Here is a 14,963-nt window from a genome sequence, read left to right as displayed (position 1 = left end):
CCTTCCCTTCCCTTCCCTTCCCTTCCCTTCCCTTCCCTTCCCTTCCCCCAGCACAGCCCTCTCTCAGATCTGCACTAGCGCAGCGATCGCTTTGTGCTCGGCTTCCTGGAGCCATTTTGCAGTACTGCAAGGAAGGGATTTTCTTTATCGATTTGTCTGCTCCCGGAATAAACCTGGCTGGGAAAATGCTGGAGTCAGGGGTTTAGATGCAGCGGCAGGAAAAAAAAAAACAACACTGTAGAGCTCGGTATTGGATTCGCCGTAATGCACTGCTAATGGTTGGGGCTGCTCGGTGTTTACCTTGGGCTCCTGGAGGGGGAGGGTCTCTGGGGAGCGGGGCAGAGCAGGAGAGGTTGTGTCCTGCCCTGGCATCCCCCATCCCCAAACCCCAAGGGCTCAACGTGGCCTTCCTCCCCAGAATTGCCAGGAGGGAGGAGGAGGCTGCTTGGGGGCATCTCCCCTGTGCGATAAGGATGAAGGCGGGTTTGGGGGGCACGCTGACCACCCGCGCTAATGCCCTGCCCTTCTCTCTGCCCCCACAGAGGCCGCTGATGGCAACTCGACGCTCGGGGGGGGCACGGGCACCATGGGCCTGAGCGCCCGCTACGGCCCCCAGTTCACCCTGCAGCACGTCCCCGATTACCGGCAGAACGTCTACATCCCGGGCAGCACCGCCACCCTCACCAACGCCGCCGGCAAGCGCGACGCCAAGGGCGCGGGGTCCTCGGGCGGCAACAAGAAGAAATCCGGGAAGAAGGAGAAGGAGAAGAAGTAGAGAGGAGACCTCAGAGCGTCAGGGCAGCGCGCTCCAGCACTCCCCCAGAACACAGGAGAACGAATGTGGATTTTATTTTTATTTTTAACAATTTTTTTTTGGTGATGCAAAAGTTAGGAAGCGCTGCGAATGTATTGTCATCATCAGAGCTAGGAGCAGGGGGTCTCTGCTGTTAGGTCTCATGATGAAAACCAATCCGGAAAATGAAAGCTAACGCAAACAAGTGCCCTGTTAATACTAGCCAACGTTTTATACGACCCCTCGGGTATTAGAATATGCAAGGTGGAAGGGCTTCTGCCATTTCTTCGGAGTTGGTTTGCTCCCCAGGTTGTCCAAGAAAGGCACGAGGCTTGTGCTCGGCTTTGTCCAGTGTAAATAATTTTAACAGCGATCTTTTAATTTATAGACCTTTGATCATTTTTGGAAAGAAAAAGCAACTTCCTAGCCTAGAACCCATTCTCCAGATTTTTTGCTCTTTAACTTTCCTTTAGCAAAATTCACCCTGAGCTAGTCATAGCAGTGGATTTGTTGGTAGGGAGTGCTTCGGTTCCTGTTTACCTGTTATCTGAAAAAAAAAAAAGAAAAAAAAAAATAAGTGTTTATATTGCATGAATCAAAGGGAACAATGCAGAGCTGCATCCTAAACATTTATTTTTTTTTAAGTGCAACCAGCGATGGCCTGAAAAATGAGATAAAAACTCCTGGTGTCTGAGCAGGAGGGAATTCAGCGTGGGGCTCCTGAGGTGCGCACAGCTGCCCCGGCGGTTCTGGGGGTCTCTGAAGAGCAGACACATCTCATCCCTCTTTTGCAGTAAATATTTATATGTACAGTAAATGTCCTTTTGGAATTAAAGCTAAGGGAGTCACAGCCCCCCCCACGGCAGGCTCCTTCCACCCGGGGGGGTGTGCTGGGGGCGCCTCCCCACATCTCCCCCCGTCGCTCCTGCATGCCCGTCACTGGCATCACGCCTGCAGCAGTGCCCTGTGCTCCACGGACCCAGGGTGTCCTCGCATGCCCACGAAGTTTGAGGTGGAGGCGCCGTGTCTGTCTGAGGCTGGGGGGGTCAGTGTTTTGTACTGGGGGACACATTGGGTATCGAGTAAGTGACGGTTGGCGTGGTGGCACCTGGGGACACAACCCGGGCCAGGGACCAGCAAGCTGGGGGCGAGCGCGTGGTGTCCCTGCAAAGGGGGGTGCAGCTGGCACCAGGAGGGTGGAGGTGGCACCAGCTTTGGGATTGCCACCCCGCAGAGGGAACAGGAGGATGAGGAATAGGATTTCTCCGCGCTGCGCACCTTTCAAGCAAACCCAGCCCGGAGAAGGGTCCCGGTGGCCTCAGATGCACTGCCCGTGCCACTCACTGTTGAGGGCACCCCAAGCTTCCCATTTCAGAGCAGTCGTGGGCGCCCAGGCAGGCAGAGAGGGGCTTTTGGTACCCAGAGGTGGGGAGGCAGTGGCCACCTCGGGGTCTGCTCAGTTTCCTGCGGGTTCCTTTTTCTCTTTTTAATCACTAACACATAACTCACCTGAGCAGGTCCAGCCCCGCACAGGATGCTCACGGCGCCCCGTCCACCTCCACGGCTGCAGGGAGCAGCCCCCACCCCCAGTGCCGCTTCCACAGGCCCACGTAGCTGCCACGTCCCCACTAGAAACGCTGTAGATGAATCGTAGTCTTTATATTTCTTTTTATTCTGCAAGCTGAAGGTAGTGTAGTGAGTGTCGTGTATTTAGTGGCGTGTTATTTTTATCTCGGTAACTAACTTGTGGACACCAGTATTTTCGATTTCTCTGTATCTTCTTTCCATGTGGTCTGTGCTCCGAGTGTACGTGAGATGAAACACGTTTGCCCTCTCAATGTGTCTAATATTGAATTATACTTATATATTATATATATGCTTATATCCTTCTTATACCCATATAGACCAACGTCAATGTGTTACACGCAAGTTTTATACTCTAATATTTATATTGCTTTTTTTCTTTGGGAAAAAAAAATAATAAAATGGTTTCTTCTGAATCGTGGGTGGTCATTGCTGTGGGAAGGGGTGGGGGGGCAGCACCGGGTGCCGGGGCTGCCGGCGGGAGGTGGCCAAGCGTGGTCCGGGGATGCTCTCGGTCCCCCCCAGTCCTCGGGTCCCCCCACCTCTGGTGGGCTGGTCCACTGCTGCAGACCCTTCCCCAGCAGCGGGGGGGGGCGTCCCTTCACGGCCCGGGCTCCCCGCCTGCGATGGGGGGAGGCGGAATGGGGGGTGGGGGGTCAGGGGCTGGGCCCTGCGGGGGGGCAGCACCCCGTGTCTCGGGGTGTCGCAACCGCGGAGGGACAAATAGGCGGCTGCTGCCAGATCGGGGGTGGGGGGGACAGAACAGCCCCGGCAGGCATCAACACCCCCCACACCCCCTTCCTCCCTCCGGGGGGCTGTGACCGCCCCCCCCCCCCATCCTTTAGCAGCACGCGGGAGGCTCCAGACAGCCCCCCCCGTCCCCGTCCCCCCCCTCCATCCCCGCCGGGCCGCGGGCGCCCCCGCAGGAGCGCGGCCGTACAGCACGGGAAGGGGGGAGGGGAACCTTTTTTTTTTTGGGGGGGAGCCGTGGGCAGCCCCCCTGCACCACCACCGAACTCTGCCCCCACACACAGTCGTCCCCCCGCCCCCGCCCCCCCCCCGGCATCTCCCTGCAGCGCACAAGACCCCAAGCCCCCCTGCCCCCCACAGGGACCCCCCCGAAATCCTGCCCCCCCCCCTCCCCACCGAGACCAACCCCACCCAAACCCGCCTGCACCCCCCCGAGCCCCCCCCCCGGCGTGAGGACGCGCCTTTAGTTCCCATTTATTTCTCTTTTCTGCTGCACGGAAAACTCCTACGGGCGACGGGAGGATGGGAAGGACAAAGGCGCCGAGACGCGAGTTGGACACGACTGGCCCCGGCTAATTAGCGCTGATGAAGGAAAGGCGCTCAGGGTTAATTGCCGGGGGGGTGGGAATGGCTCAGCGGGGCTCGCTGCTGGAGGAGGGGGGGGTGAAAAGGGCGAACGAGGGGTCCCACCGGGCAGCGCCCGCAGCCGGGACCTCGCCCTGCAAAAAATACAGAATAAAAGCTGAGTGGGGAAAAAGTGAAAAATAATAATAATAATAAAAAGAAAAATAGAAAAAAGCTGTTTCGGGCATTGGCCTCTGGCCGTCTGCAGCCCCTTCCCACGGGCTCCAGCACGCCCCGGCAGTTTATTTCCCATCCCCCGAAAAACGGAGCCGGCTCCTTTTACAGCCTCGCATACCCGGGGGGGTCGAGAGGCATTTACCGATCCTCCGCATCTCTTCCTGCTCCATAAATCCGCTTCGTGACGCTTTCATTTATTTATTTATTTATTATTATTTTTAGAGCTTAAGCCCAGTGTTGGGAGGCAGAACGGATTCGCCTTCTCATTGCCTAAACCCTGTGAGAGCCGTGCGGGGGGTGCCACGGCTTGGGGCACGCAGCGGGTCCCTGTCCCTGTCCCCTCCCCGGGGGACACGAGCTGGCTTAGCTTGGGCTTTGCAATAGACACAAAATGCATGGCTGTACATGTGCATAAATAAAAAATATACGGGGGGGAGGGGATCAAAATCTTTTAACTAGAAAGGAAGTGAGATCAAAAAGGTTCGGAGGCGGCTGCTCTAGCCAATGCTGCGGGCTGCCCTGTATTGCTGGAGGATGGAGAGAGGGAAAATGGAATGGAAGATGGAGGATGGCAAGTGGAGGATGGGCCCAGCAGCCCCCCAGGACATGCTGCCCCCCTGCCAGTACCCCACTCTGGGGCATCATGCTCCCCAAATAGCAACTTGTCCTTGCCTAGCTAATCAAAAAAAAGAAATCACCTAGGGAGAGTTGAGCCAAACTGGGGCAATAACGAGGTCTCTGCCCTCATTTTAAAATTATCCTGGCTGTCTCCTGTGTCTGTGCCTGCAGGGAGCAGCGCCCCGGCTCTTCCCTCCTGATGCAGCAGCAGGGACACCTCGAGCAGGAAGGGGGCTGGGGACGAGGCAGGGGCAGCTGATGGCTCCGTGTCCCTGAGCAGGGGACAGGGGAGGTGAGGAGGACAGCACTGGGGACATGCTGGCGGCAGTGTGCTGCAGCAGGAAGGGCTGGAGGCACCAAGGACCCCCTTGGTGATGCTCCCCCTCCCCCCCTCCCCAAACCTTCTCACCCGCTGCCATCTCTGTTCTGCTTTAGGAGCTTGTTTCATCACCTTGCACCCAGAAAGGAGCTCGGAGCTGCCACACTCAAGCTGCTCAAGACTCCTCCAACAACCACGGGGACATAGAGGTGGCTTTGGGCTCCCTTTGTCCCAGCTCATTTGGTCCCTGATGCCCTGACCTCCCTGTGGTTTCTCCTCCTCCTCCATCCACCAGTGGATGCCATCGGGACATCAGCAGCTGCCGAAAGATGCACTTGGCCCTGTGATGGGTGGCCACACGCGATGGAGCCCTGCACCATTGTCCCCTTGTCCCACGCACAGAACTGCTCGCAAGGACAAACAGCTCCTGTGACAAGAAGCCAGGGACACCAGCACATGGCAAAGCATTTGCCCAACTATAGCGGCCATCTGGCCACAACAGTCGTGCAGCCGGCAGGGAGCTGCAGCTTGCCCGATTTCTGGCAGCCTCTAGGCTCACCCAAATCCTGCCCAGACAGAGCCATGCTGGTACATGGACACCTTTAGGGACAAGAAAGACTCGAGGTGCGTGGCCAGGACCATGCCTATCACATTTTCCCCAGGGGATGGGCGGATGTCAAGGAACTCTTTGGCGCAGGGAATGGGAGGGTGGCAGCACCCAGCCCACCGCTGGCAGCGGCGCCCAGCAGTCCACCCGCAGGGACGGCTCCAGCCTGGGTGAGGCCCTGTGACTCAGTGCCACGAGGCTCCAGGCTGGGCTCTGCACGAAAGTTATGATATAGAGGCAAAGACACTCAAGATCACATTTATTTTGTACCAAAAATAATGTTTATTTCTCCATATGGTGCACTTGCAAACCCTGATGGTATCATGAGGCTGCCACAGCATCGCTTGTCCACAGCTGCAAAGCCACAAAAAATGACTTTATATAGAGGGAACCATTACAATTAAATGAAAGCCTTTGGGCAAGATTCCAGCTCACATATCCCGATTTCTCTCTCATTTTGCAACTTCCTGGAGCTGCCGAATGCAGCCACTGGCATTTAGCTGTGCAAGGGCAACTCCTCCCTGCCCACGCAGTCACCAGCCTGGCAGCACCCGCCCTGACCCGAGGGTGACACGTCTGGCAGCCCTGCAATGCCCCAGGCACTGAGAAAACAGAGCACAATGCCTCAGCTGCCCTACCCGCAATCTTTGACCCCCTCATCCCTGCCCGGGGGCAGTGGCTGGCAAGGGAAGGGTCCAAGCCTTGCTTCTAGCAGGCTCATGGAGCACCCAGCCCTGAGCATGGCGGTGCCACCACCTCTGGTCAGCACCCTGCTGCCCCTCTGCTGCTGGAGGCTGAGCAGGAGCCCTTCCTCCCTCCTCTGCAATCAGCATTTCCCTCTTTCAAGTGAAAACCTCTTGCATGCAGGCACGTCTCTCTCTCCCCAAGGGCCCATCCGCAGCGCACCAGCTCCCCAGCTGTTGTTGTCTCTGGTTCACACACCGCTGGGTTTGCACGCCAGAGCCAGGACCTGGACAGGGACAGGGCTAATGGACACAGAGCAAAGCAGCGAGCAGACGTCAGGCCCTGCACAAAGTGCCCGACTAAGCGCACAGGCTGACCTGGCTCGGGGACACGTGCTTGCCCGTGCTGTCCTAAATCTTTATTAGCATTTGTAGCCCATAATGGGCTAACAAGCCCCAGGAAGACCCAGAACAACCCCAAAACAGAGTTTCCCTTTACTAAATGTACTAAAATCAGAGTCAAATGAAAAAACTGGGAGGCTCGGCGTGACCTGAGCCAGAAGCACCATGAGGGGACAAGCTTTGCGGACCCGCATCCCGGAGCGGGCAGTGCCCCGCGGGCAGCCTGAGTCACCGCGCGGCGCTCGCCCAGTGCCTGACCCCGCGCCGCACGCGCCTGCCAAGCCCCGTCCACGCAGGATGGAATATTTCTGCTCTTGGGTGCGACAGCAGCCAGGCTGTTATGGATGGCTCCATTACCTCACCGCTACAAATATGCTGAGTTAAAGCAACAACAAAACGCAGCGCCTGGGAGCTGCGGAGCTGCACCATGGGTGCAGGGCACAGAAGGTGCTGACAAGGGGGGGGATACGAGCAGAGCAGAGCAGAGCCCAGGCGTTGTGCCAGGATGGAGAGCCCCTGCAGGGCAGCTCCTCCAGCCGTGGGGCTGGGGGTCTGGGCAGGCAGCCCCCCGGTGCCCGTGCAGCTGAGCACAGCACGGTGCTCTGGCCCCAGCTTCCTTCCCTGCAGGAGGGGAACGAGGCGCACCATAAGGTGCTGGTGCAGCAATGCTCCAGCATTCGGAGGAGCAAGGGCCCAGATTAACTGACCTGAGGGTTTCTCCCCACAGGGAGGCAAGGATGGAAGAAGGCAGGAGCCACCAGCACTGCTGGAGGAGCCGCCTGCAGCAGCAAAGCTGGGGCTGGCCCGGCTCAGCAGCGCATCCTGAAATACCCGAACAGGTCAGGGTTGAGGCAGCTTCCAGCACCTCTGCTCCGCGCCCCAAAAAGAGCTGGGGGGGCTGGGCTGTGTCTCTACCCTCTGCTCTATTTGCTCACCCCAAGAGCAGGAGGGCTGCAATGTCCCTGCCCTTGGGGCAGTGCCAGGGCACACTGAAGGTTGGCCATGGGAGCTGGAACACAAAAAATTGCCCCAAGAGCAAGAAGAACAATAAATTACCCTTCCTAGCCAAGCACAGATCCCAGAGTGAAGCTCTGTTTTACTTACTCTGGCAGTCCAACTGGTTTCTGCCTTTGCCCAGGCACAATGTCCTGCTCGAGCAGCTGACAATCTCCGTGGTCTCCTCAAGGATGCCTCCGTCTCTTGTTTTCTCACTGCCCTTGCAGACCTCTCTTGGTTCTGAAAACAAGGCCACATCTTTCAGCTGCTCAGAAGCCAGCAACAGCCTTCATTTTGCTGCAAGAATAGAAATTGTTAGAAAAAGTGGAGAGAACCCCCTGCAGGCCAGCTCTGGCTGAGCCCACCATCCCCTGGGCCAGCTGGATGGGGTCAGTGCTCGGCCTCAGGACACTGGGGACCGAGACATTCCCTCCACAGGGCCAGGGCTGCAAAAGGAACAAACATCTGGGGGAGGTCCGTCAAAGTCCTGCTTGGGGCTGTTAGGGCTGATAGGGTGGGATTGAGGAAAGGAAAAGGCAAAATGGGCTCCTGGGAATGTCTCCCCACGTACGGGTTATGGTGTGCGGAGCAGTTCCCTGGAGGATGTGGACGAGGTAGGCTAGAGCCTAGAACAAACGCCAAGGTAACAGCAGCCTTGAATTAGAGGTGGTGCTGTGCCCCTTGGAGCACCCATGGTCACACACCAAGCAAGGAGGAGGTAGCCCAGCATTTGGGAGGGGATGGCATAAGGGACGGGGGCTGAGGATTATAAAGCAGCAGCTGAATTGCTGCACAGACACAAGGAATTAACTCTTTCAGGGCTGAAAGCCTTTTGTGAGCAATTTGTCACGCAGTCTTCTGGAGCAGACCTCTGAAATTCCGAGGGGAGTGATGCAAAACCATGAAGGGGGGCAGGCAATAGGTTCCTGTACAGGGTTTAGAGGCCTTTCAGAGTCTCCGCCAACTAGCTATTGCGAGCCCAGCACCTCCTGCCGCGTGCCCTGGAGCTCCCCTCACTGCAGGGGCAGCAGCTCAGGGGCTGGCGCAGCCTCCTCCACGCCAGAGGGACAGGAGCCAGACCAGCAGAGGCTCACCAGGCAGACCGACAGCCTCCGAGCCCTGATATTTGCCACCTCCCTTCCACATCTGCCAGCAAGATGTCCTCTGCACAGCGTGGGCACCTTTGGGTGCTGGATGTGGGTGCCAGCTGTAGCCCACCCTGTGCAGATGCTGTCCCAGAGGGATGCTGCTGCTGCTGCTGGGCTGCCCGGGCACTGCCCTCCCATCTTGAGTGGGGACCAAGCGCGTGGTCTGGGCAGACAACACAGGGGGCATTCACAGCTGCTGGGCTTTGTGCGCCGATCCCCTCGGGGCTACAGCAGAGGACTGTAGGGTGAGAGATGTCCCAGCAGCTGCCGGCTGGACCACAGCACAGCATGAGATCAGAAAGAAGGCAGGAGCCTGTATTCAATGGGCCTCTTGTCTCCGTCGTCCCTCTGCTTCCTTCACACAGCCTCCCCTCCCCAACAGCCTCCCCTCCCCAGCCCAATGCCAGCGAGCCCTCCCACATCCTGTCCTAGCAGGTCCCAAATCCTCCCTCGCCCCCTCCAACACTCTCATCTTTCTCCACCAGTGAGTTTTCTCACATCCTCCCACCCTTTTCTTCCATAAATGTACTCTGATGCTTTTTTAAGCCACATAACCCATAAGCACCCCCAGCATCCTGTAAGGAGGAGTGCTGTGAAATTACAGCTTTGCATTTAAGCCTGCTCCTCCCAGCTTCATTCACACCTCAAAGGGTCTGTGGCAGACACACAAACATCTCCAGTGAATGATTTCATGCAGGTCCTTCACGTCCCTCTGCTGGGTGAAGCTGCCCCAGGTCTCCCTAGATCTTGCTGTATCTCTCATTTCAAGCTCATTACGTCCCCCCTCAGGCAGGGGAAGCAGCACTGCAGGCAGCATCCAAGATGCAGTCACACGACACAGTTAAAACCAAAAAAAGCCACTGCTGTGCCATGCTCTGATTGTTTTTCCTTCCTCTCCTTCCTTTCCCAGGGATTTCTAGATCTCAGATGGAGCTGCTGAGGTTTAGCCAGCACAGGTCACTCAGCTGACATTGTCACAGACACCCCATAAAGGCTCCAAGTGGCAATGGTCAGCTTGGAGCATCACCATCCATCAGAGGGTGAAAAGGCAGCAAGACAACCCCTTTGATACTGTATAAGCCACAGAGCATCTGTGTGAAGTCCTTTTTTTTCCTACTCAAACACTAGAAATATTCCTACTATTCACTGTCTTCCCAAAGTATTTAATTCCCTGCCTTTTAACCTGATAAATAGCAGGCTAACAGCTATGAATGACCTCTCCCCATGGGAGCTTCTTTAGGAGGCTGGTGAGAGATCCCTTTGGAAATCCAGCTGGGATTCATCAGCTGGCTCCTCAAGCCTCTTCATCATCAGTAGGACAAGAGGAAAACTGAATATTAATGCTGCTTGAGTATTTATGGCTGGGCTGAAGGACTGGGAGGCTGGAAAGCCAAGCTCAAAGCTGCGTTTTTGGGCTGACTTGATTCAAGATTACAGTGTCTCTGCAGGCAACTGGCAAAACTCAGGAGGACTTGGAAAGGGCTGCCCTGACCGCAGGGCACACGGCACTTGGCCGTGGCACAACCACACCTCCGGGGAAGGCAGCACCCTGCCTGCCTGCCCCCAGCTCGGTGCAGGGTGAGCGGCACTGATCAGGCAACGGGGGCACCTGTCTGCTCCATGCACTGCTGCTTCATCCCCTCTGAGGAAGAAGAGGCCCCTGCACGCAGCCCAGCCAAGCCCTTGCCCTCCTTCCTGCTGGGCCACAGCTCAGGGCGGGCGGGATGGATCCACCATCGATTTGTTGTGTTCACTTTGCTGCGCGGCGGGGAGCAGATGGCCCATGCGTGATGTCAAGGCAACAGGAAAGGAGCCGGGTTGAGTCACTGCAACCACAAACCAGCCCCGAATCACCAGGCTGAAGCTCTGACTGCGGGACAATCGCAGCACTGGACCGGAGGACACTGAGCTATTGTGCGTGCACCCGCCGTGGTCTGCAGGCGATGAGCTGGCTCCAGCGATCCCCTTTTGCTGACCTCTCTACCCCACAATGAGCCCTTTAAGGCACTGAGCAGAGGAGAGGCCCGCCAGCGTTTCCCATTCCTTTACGGACTTGCATGAAGCTGCTGGTGGCTGAGCAGCCGCAGCTGCCTGGGCAGGCAGGAGTCAGATCGGCGCTGACAAGTCCCGCGCCTCGCAGCCACCTCCGGGTGGGTGAGCGTGGTGGGGAGGATAACTGCTGGTGCTTGGCAATGCAGTGATGGAGAGATGGTCACATCAGCACGATGGGACCCACTGGGCGAGCTCCGTTGCACCCCATGCAGCAGCTCTCTGTTGTACTCCATGGCAATGCCAAAACTGGCTTGGGACTGTGTGGGTACTGCAGCCTGAAGCACTTGTCCTTAAGCACCTTGAAAAGAACCAAAAAGGGGAAAAACCCCACTGGGCTGAAGGCCATCCCTTGGTAAAACAGAGTGCCTGGGACTCACCCCAGTTCTACCCCATGGACAAGGTGCAAAGGGAGCTCTGCTGCCCCGGCAGCCTGGCTACTGCAGCAGAGGAGCCTGGTGTCACAGCTCTGAGGGAGCCTGGAGGCTTCTCTTACAGCTGCAGGTCCCACCAATGCCCCTGCCCCTTCCATCCTTGTCCTGCCCAGGAGCACAACGACTGCCTGAGCCATGAGCTGCCCTGCGTCGGTGGCTTCCCCAGCAGCACTGTGCCTGGCACGTGGGAGGCAGTGAGCAACAGCCCCTTGTTTGTGCAGGTGTGCAAAGGGACCTTCCACCCCCAGAGGAGACGCATCAGTCTCCGTCCTTCTTGCCACCTTGCAGGGCACCCCATAACTCTAAATCCTTGCCCCTTGCTGCAAGTAAAAGAGCAAGCACCCCACTGCTACTGTGGGCTGCTGAAACAGAATTGCAGGTTTCTCTCAATGCTCCTCCTGGATGTGAGACAGGAGAGTTGTAGCTTTCTCTCCTACATCTCTATTCAGGTTTTCATTTTCCAAAGACTTGCCTTAGAGATCTCCCTCCCCCACTCCTCTGTCTGGCCACCAGCTTGCAGCCACGGCTGTGGCACAGATCCGGCACCACGTGTGTGTCCTCATTTCTGCTTTCCTGGGTCCTGTTCCTCTCTGCTTTCTTTCCCACCGAGTGTACCACATGCCCTGTGCCCAGAATCTCCCATACTTTCAGCAGTGCACAAGCTGTGCTCACCATAACCACCTCTTTCACACTGTTCTGCTCAAACCCTGCCATTTCTGAACCTGCTTCCAAGCTCTCTCCCCTTTCCCAACCCCTTTGATCTCTTTCCCTTCTGCCCTTAGCAGGGCACCAGCTCCTTCTCGCTATCTTCTCCTGTAGCTTCTGACACCTGGGTGAACCTCTGCACATCTCAATACAACCTTGACTCCTTCTACCTCTTTGAGAGTATTTCTGGCAGAAATACAATAGTGGCTTGGCCACACTTCCACACGTAAAATGCCCAACTCTACCTGCTCAGCCCACAGGAACAGCTCTGGAGTCCGGACAGTCCACGATGCCACGATGTCCGGAAAGTCCACGATGGCATCGCCAGCACACAGTACAGAGCGCTGCATAAGCCAGCACTAACAGAGGAGTGGAGAAGCTATTTTGGAAATGGATTAAAAGGATGTAACGCCTCAGCAGCTGCAGCAATACCAGCTGGGTATCTGAACCGTGCCATGGTTTCCTTGACAGCTGGTAGGAACAAACACCAGGCACTAATGGGAGGTGCAGATTCTCCTTCCCGGACCAGCCCCGAGATGCCCCGCACCAGGCAGCCCCTGCCCCGTCCTGCTCCCCATCTGCAGCAGCTCCCAGGGACACGGCCACGCCAGTGTCATCGCCATCCGGAGAGAAAACACAGGACCCCGTGAAATCCATGTGGCAGAAACAGGGAATGGGCCCCAGCATCTGGATTCTTCGACAGACTTTCTGAACAAGAGCCTCACGCCTGGTTTGGGGGCAGAAAATAGTGCCTTTTGCCCTTGTGTCAGGGAAAAGAGAGAGCGAATACTTCACCTCCTGCTCCTCCACGTCTGGCAGGTGTGGGGCAGACCCCAGCCGCTTTGCTCTCCACCCCCCTCCCCCATGCTCTTTGACTGGTGCCTTCATGCTCCTGGAGCAGCGGGGGCGAGAAGGACAGGCGGGGATGGATTAGGACCCAGACTGCCTGGCAACACCTTCCTCCCCAAGGAGAAGCGGGGCACGGCTCAGCCAGGATTTTTGGCGTGTTTTCTAAAGCATTTCTCTCCCTTGGAGATCCCAGCTGTTGGGTTATTTGCTGCCGACTGAGCCCCCTCAGGCTCCCCCGCTGATCTCCCTGGGCACTCTCCCTCCACGGCGGCTCCGTTACCTCCTTGGTCCTCGTCGATTGGAGTCCCCGGCTGTTAATGCGTCCCCTGCCCTCTAATCTCCCTTTCTCTCCCCCGACAGTGCTCAGGCCACTAAGGAGATTAGCCCAGCCTCAGCTGCTCTCCTTCCCCAGCAACAGGGGATGTCACCCTGTGGGGACACACGTGTGGCGGTGGCACATGTGCTGCCACCACCCCGGTGGCAGCAAAGCTCCGGTGCCCTCTCCTGTCCCAGCAGATGGGTCCAGACCAGGACAGGAGCTGCTGTAAGCCATCAGGCAGGAGAGGTGCTGGGACAAGCGTGGGCACAGCACCTGCACCCTGCTGGGACCAGGCAGACCTGTGCTGGTCCAGGGCCCCCAGGTAGGGGACGGAGCCCCCTGCATCCCTCCGGGGCTCAGCCTTCTGCCCATCCAGCACCGGAGCAGATTTTAAAAGGCCACAGACCCCAGTCCCGCGCATCCTCCCTGGCCGCCAGCGAGGCACCGAAGCGGTTAATGCCGAATGCATGAGCGCTCTGCGGATTCCTGTTTCCAGGACAACAGCTCCCGATGAAACCCAGAGCCATAAAATCCCATTAAACATCTGCGAGCGCCTGCCTGGCTGCCTGCGGTGGGTGCCACCTGCCGGCGCAGCACCCGCCCAGCCGGGGCAGAGGCACCCAGCTCCCCAAATCCACGGCACTGGGGGACCAGGAGCCGCTGTGCTGGGGGGAAAAAGCTGGGGTGTGAAAACTATCTGTCAGCCCTGGCCTTGGGGTGCTGGAGGGGAGGCTGCCGCGCTGCCCCGGCACGCAGGCTCGCACCCCAAAACTCTCCAGGGCCAGGGGGGTGTCCCGGGACGGCCAGCACTGATGGCTGTGGCTTTGCCATGTAAAGCTGGCAGAGCTGCTCCTCCCAGAGCAAAGCAGCCCGAATTCATCCCTGGGGGCTCTCACAAAGTGGGGGGGGGGGGGTTGAGAGAGAGCAGTCCATTGGCATCTGGTGCAGCCAGGGCTTTCTGGCTCCCTATGCTTATGCTGAACCCGAGCAGAGGGTCTAGGTTGCTGCGGAGGGTCTCCGAGGACAGGACAGAACAGGACAGGGGCCGGGGGGGGGACACTTCAGGCTGAACTCAGCCCAAGCCAGACACAGAGCAGAGGAAGATTGCTGGGACGCTGCTCACTGGGGTCCCTGCCTCAGCTTGGGGCTTCACTTTCTCCTCTCCTCCTTCAGAGTATCAATGTACTTCTAAGCCTCCCTCATACTGATTTCAGAAGTTAAATCCTCCCCTCTGTGCTTCCACCACTGCTTGCAATAAAGGCATCAGGAAAAAGTTGCTGGGAGTTAGTGAGGTGCTACCCAAAATCACTCACGGTGATGTTCCTGCTGGCAGAGCTCACCAGATGCCTTCCTGCTGCGGGTAAGAAAAGCAGTGCTGAGCTTAATCCAGAAACACAACAGGCTCTCCAGATACCGGGCAAAGAGGGCCCTAACAATCAGAAGATGCTAAAGAGCTTCTGCTTTTGGGAGAAGTGGTATGGGCAAGAGCAGACACTGACCCTCAAGGGGAAACTCAGACTGCAGCTCCAGGAGTAACCCATTCCCATGCATCTGTTGCCAGGGCTTAGCATCCTTCGACGTGAGACCTGGATCCACAATAAATGTGTGGGCTCCTGCATCTGGAGCTGAGTGCAGCCACAGATATTTATTGACTTCCCCGCATAAACCCCTGAGCTGTGCCGTGAGCTGTTCCCCTGTGCTCTTGCACGCAGAGGCGCAGAAGCTGCAGCTTTTTGTTCTGTTTGCAAATGCTGCTGAGTCACTCGGACCCTGGGAGAAAGCCTCCCTGCTGCCTGGGGAAGGATGGGACAGGAGGAAAGCAGGGGGCAAGCAATGCCTTCTTCACCCCCTCCATCATGTAACTCCACTGCTGGGTATGGGAGGGAAAACATTCTCTGGGACCAGC

General features: G+C 57.4%; 1 protein-coding gene and 1 long non-coding RNA gene across 8 annotated transcripts in view; one reads left to right on the top strand and one right to left on the bottom strand.

Moving 5' to 3' along the window:
• Positions 1-2,793, top strand: part of LOC118173895 (protocadherin gamma-C3-like) — a 38,389-nt gene extending 35,596 nt beyond the window's left edge. For all 5 annotated transcript variants that reach the window (XM_035338855.1, XM_035338852.1, XM_035338856.1 and 2 more), the window contains exon 4: positions 543-2,793. In XM_035338855.1, the coding sequence (XP_035194746.1) occupies positions 543-775 (233 nt within the window). In that variant the 3' untranslated portion in view covers positions 776-2,793. The remainder of the gene's footprint in view (positions 1-542) is intronic.
• A 2,939-nt stretch (positions 2,794-5,732) lies between these two features.
• The window catches only part of LOC118173903, a 33,896-nt gene continuing 24,665 nt past the window's right edge, over positions 5,733-14,963 (bottom strand). For all 3 annotated transcript variants that reach the window (XR_004754435.1, XR_004754434.1, XR_004754436.1), the window contains 2 exons: positions 7,662-7,850; positions 5,733-7,566 (listed from right to left, as the gene is read on the bottom strand). This is a non-coding gene — a long non-coding RNA (uncharacterized LOC118173903). The remainder of the gene's footprint in view (positions 7,567-7,661; positions 7,851-14,963) is intronic.

Source organism: Oxyura jamaicensis, chromosome 13 (assembly GCF_011077185.1).
Source record: "Oxyura jamaicensis isolate SHBP4307 breed ruddy duck chromosome 13, BPBGC_Ojam_1.0, whole genome shotgun sequence".
Lineage (NCBI taxonomy): Eukaryota > Metazoa > Chordata > Aves > Anseriformes > Anatidae > Oxyura > Oxyura jamaicensis.
Note: the sequence above shows the minus strand (reverse complement) of the source record. Positions and strands in the feature narration are given on the sequence as shown.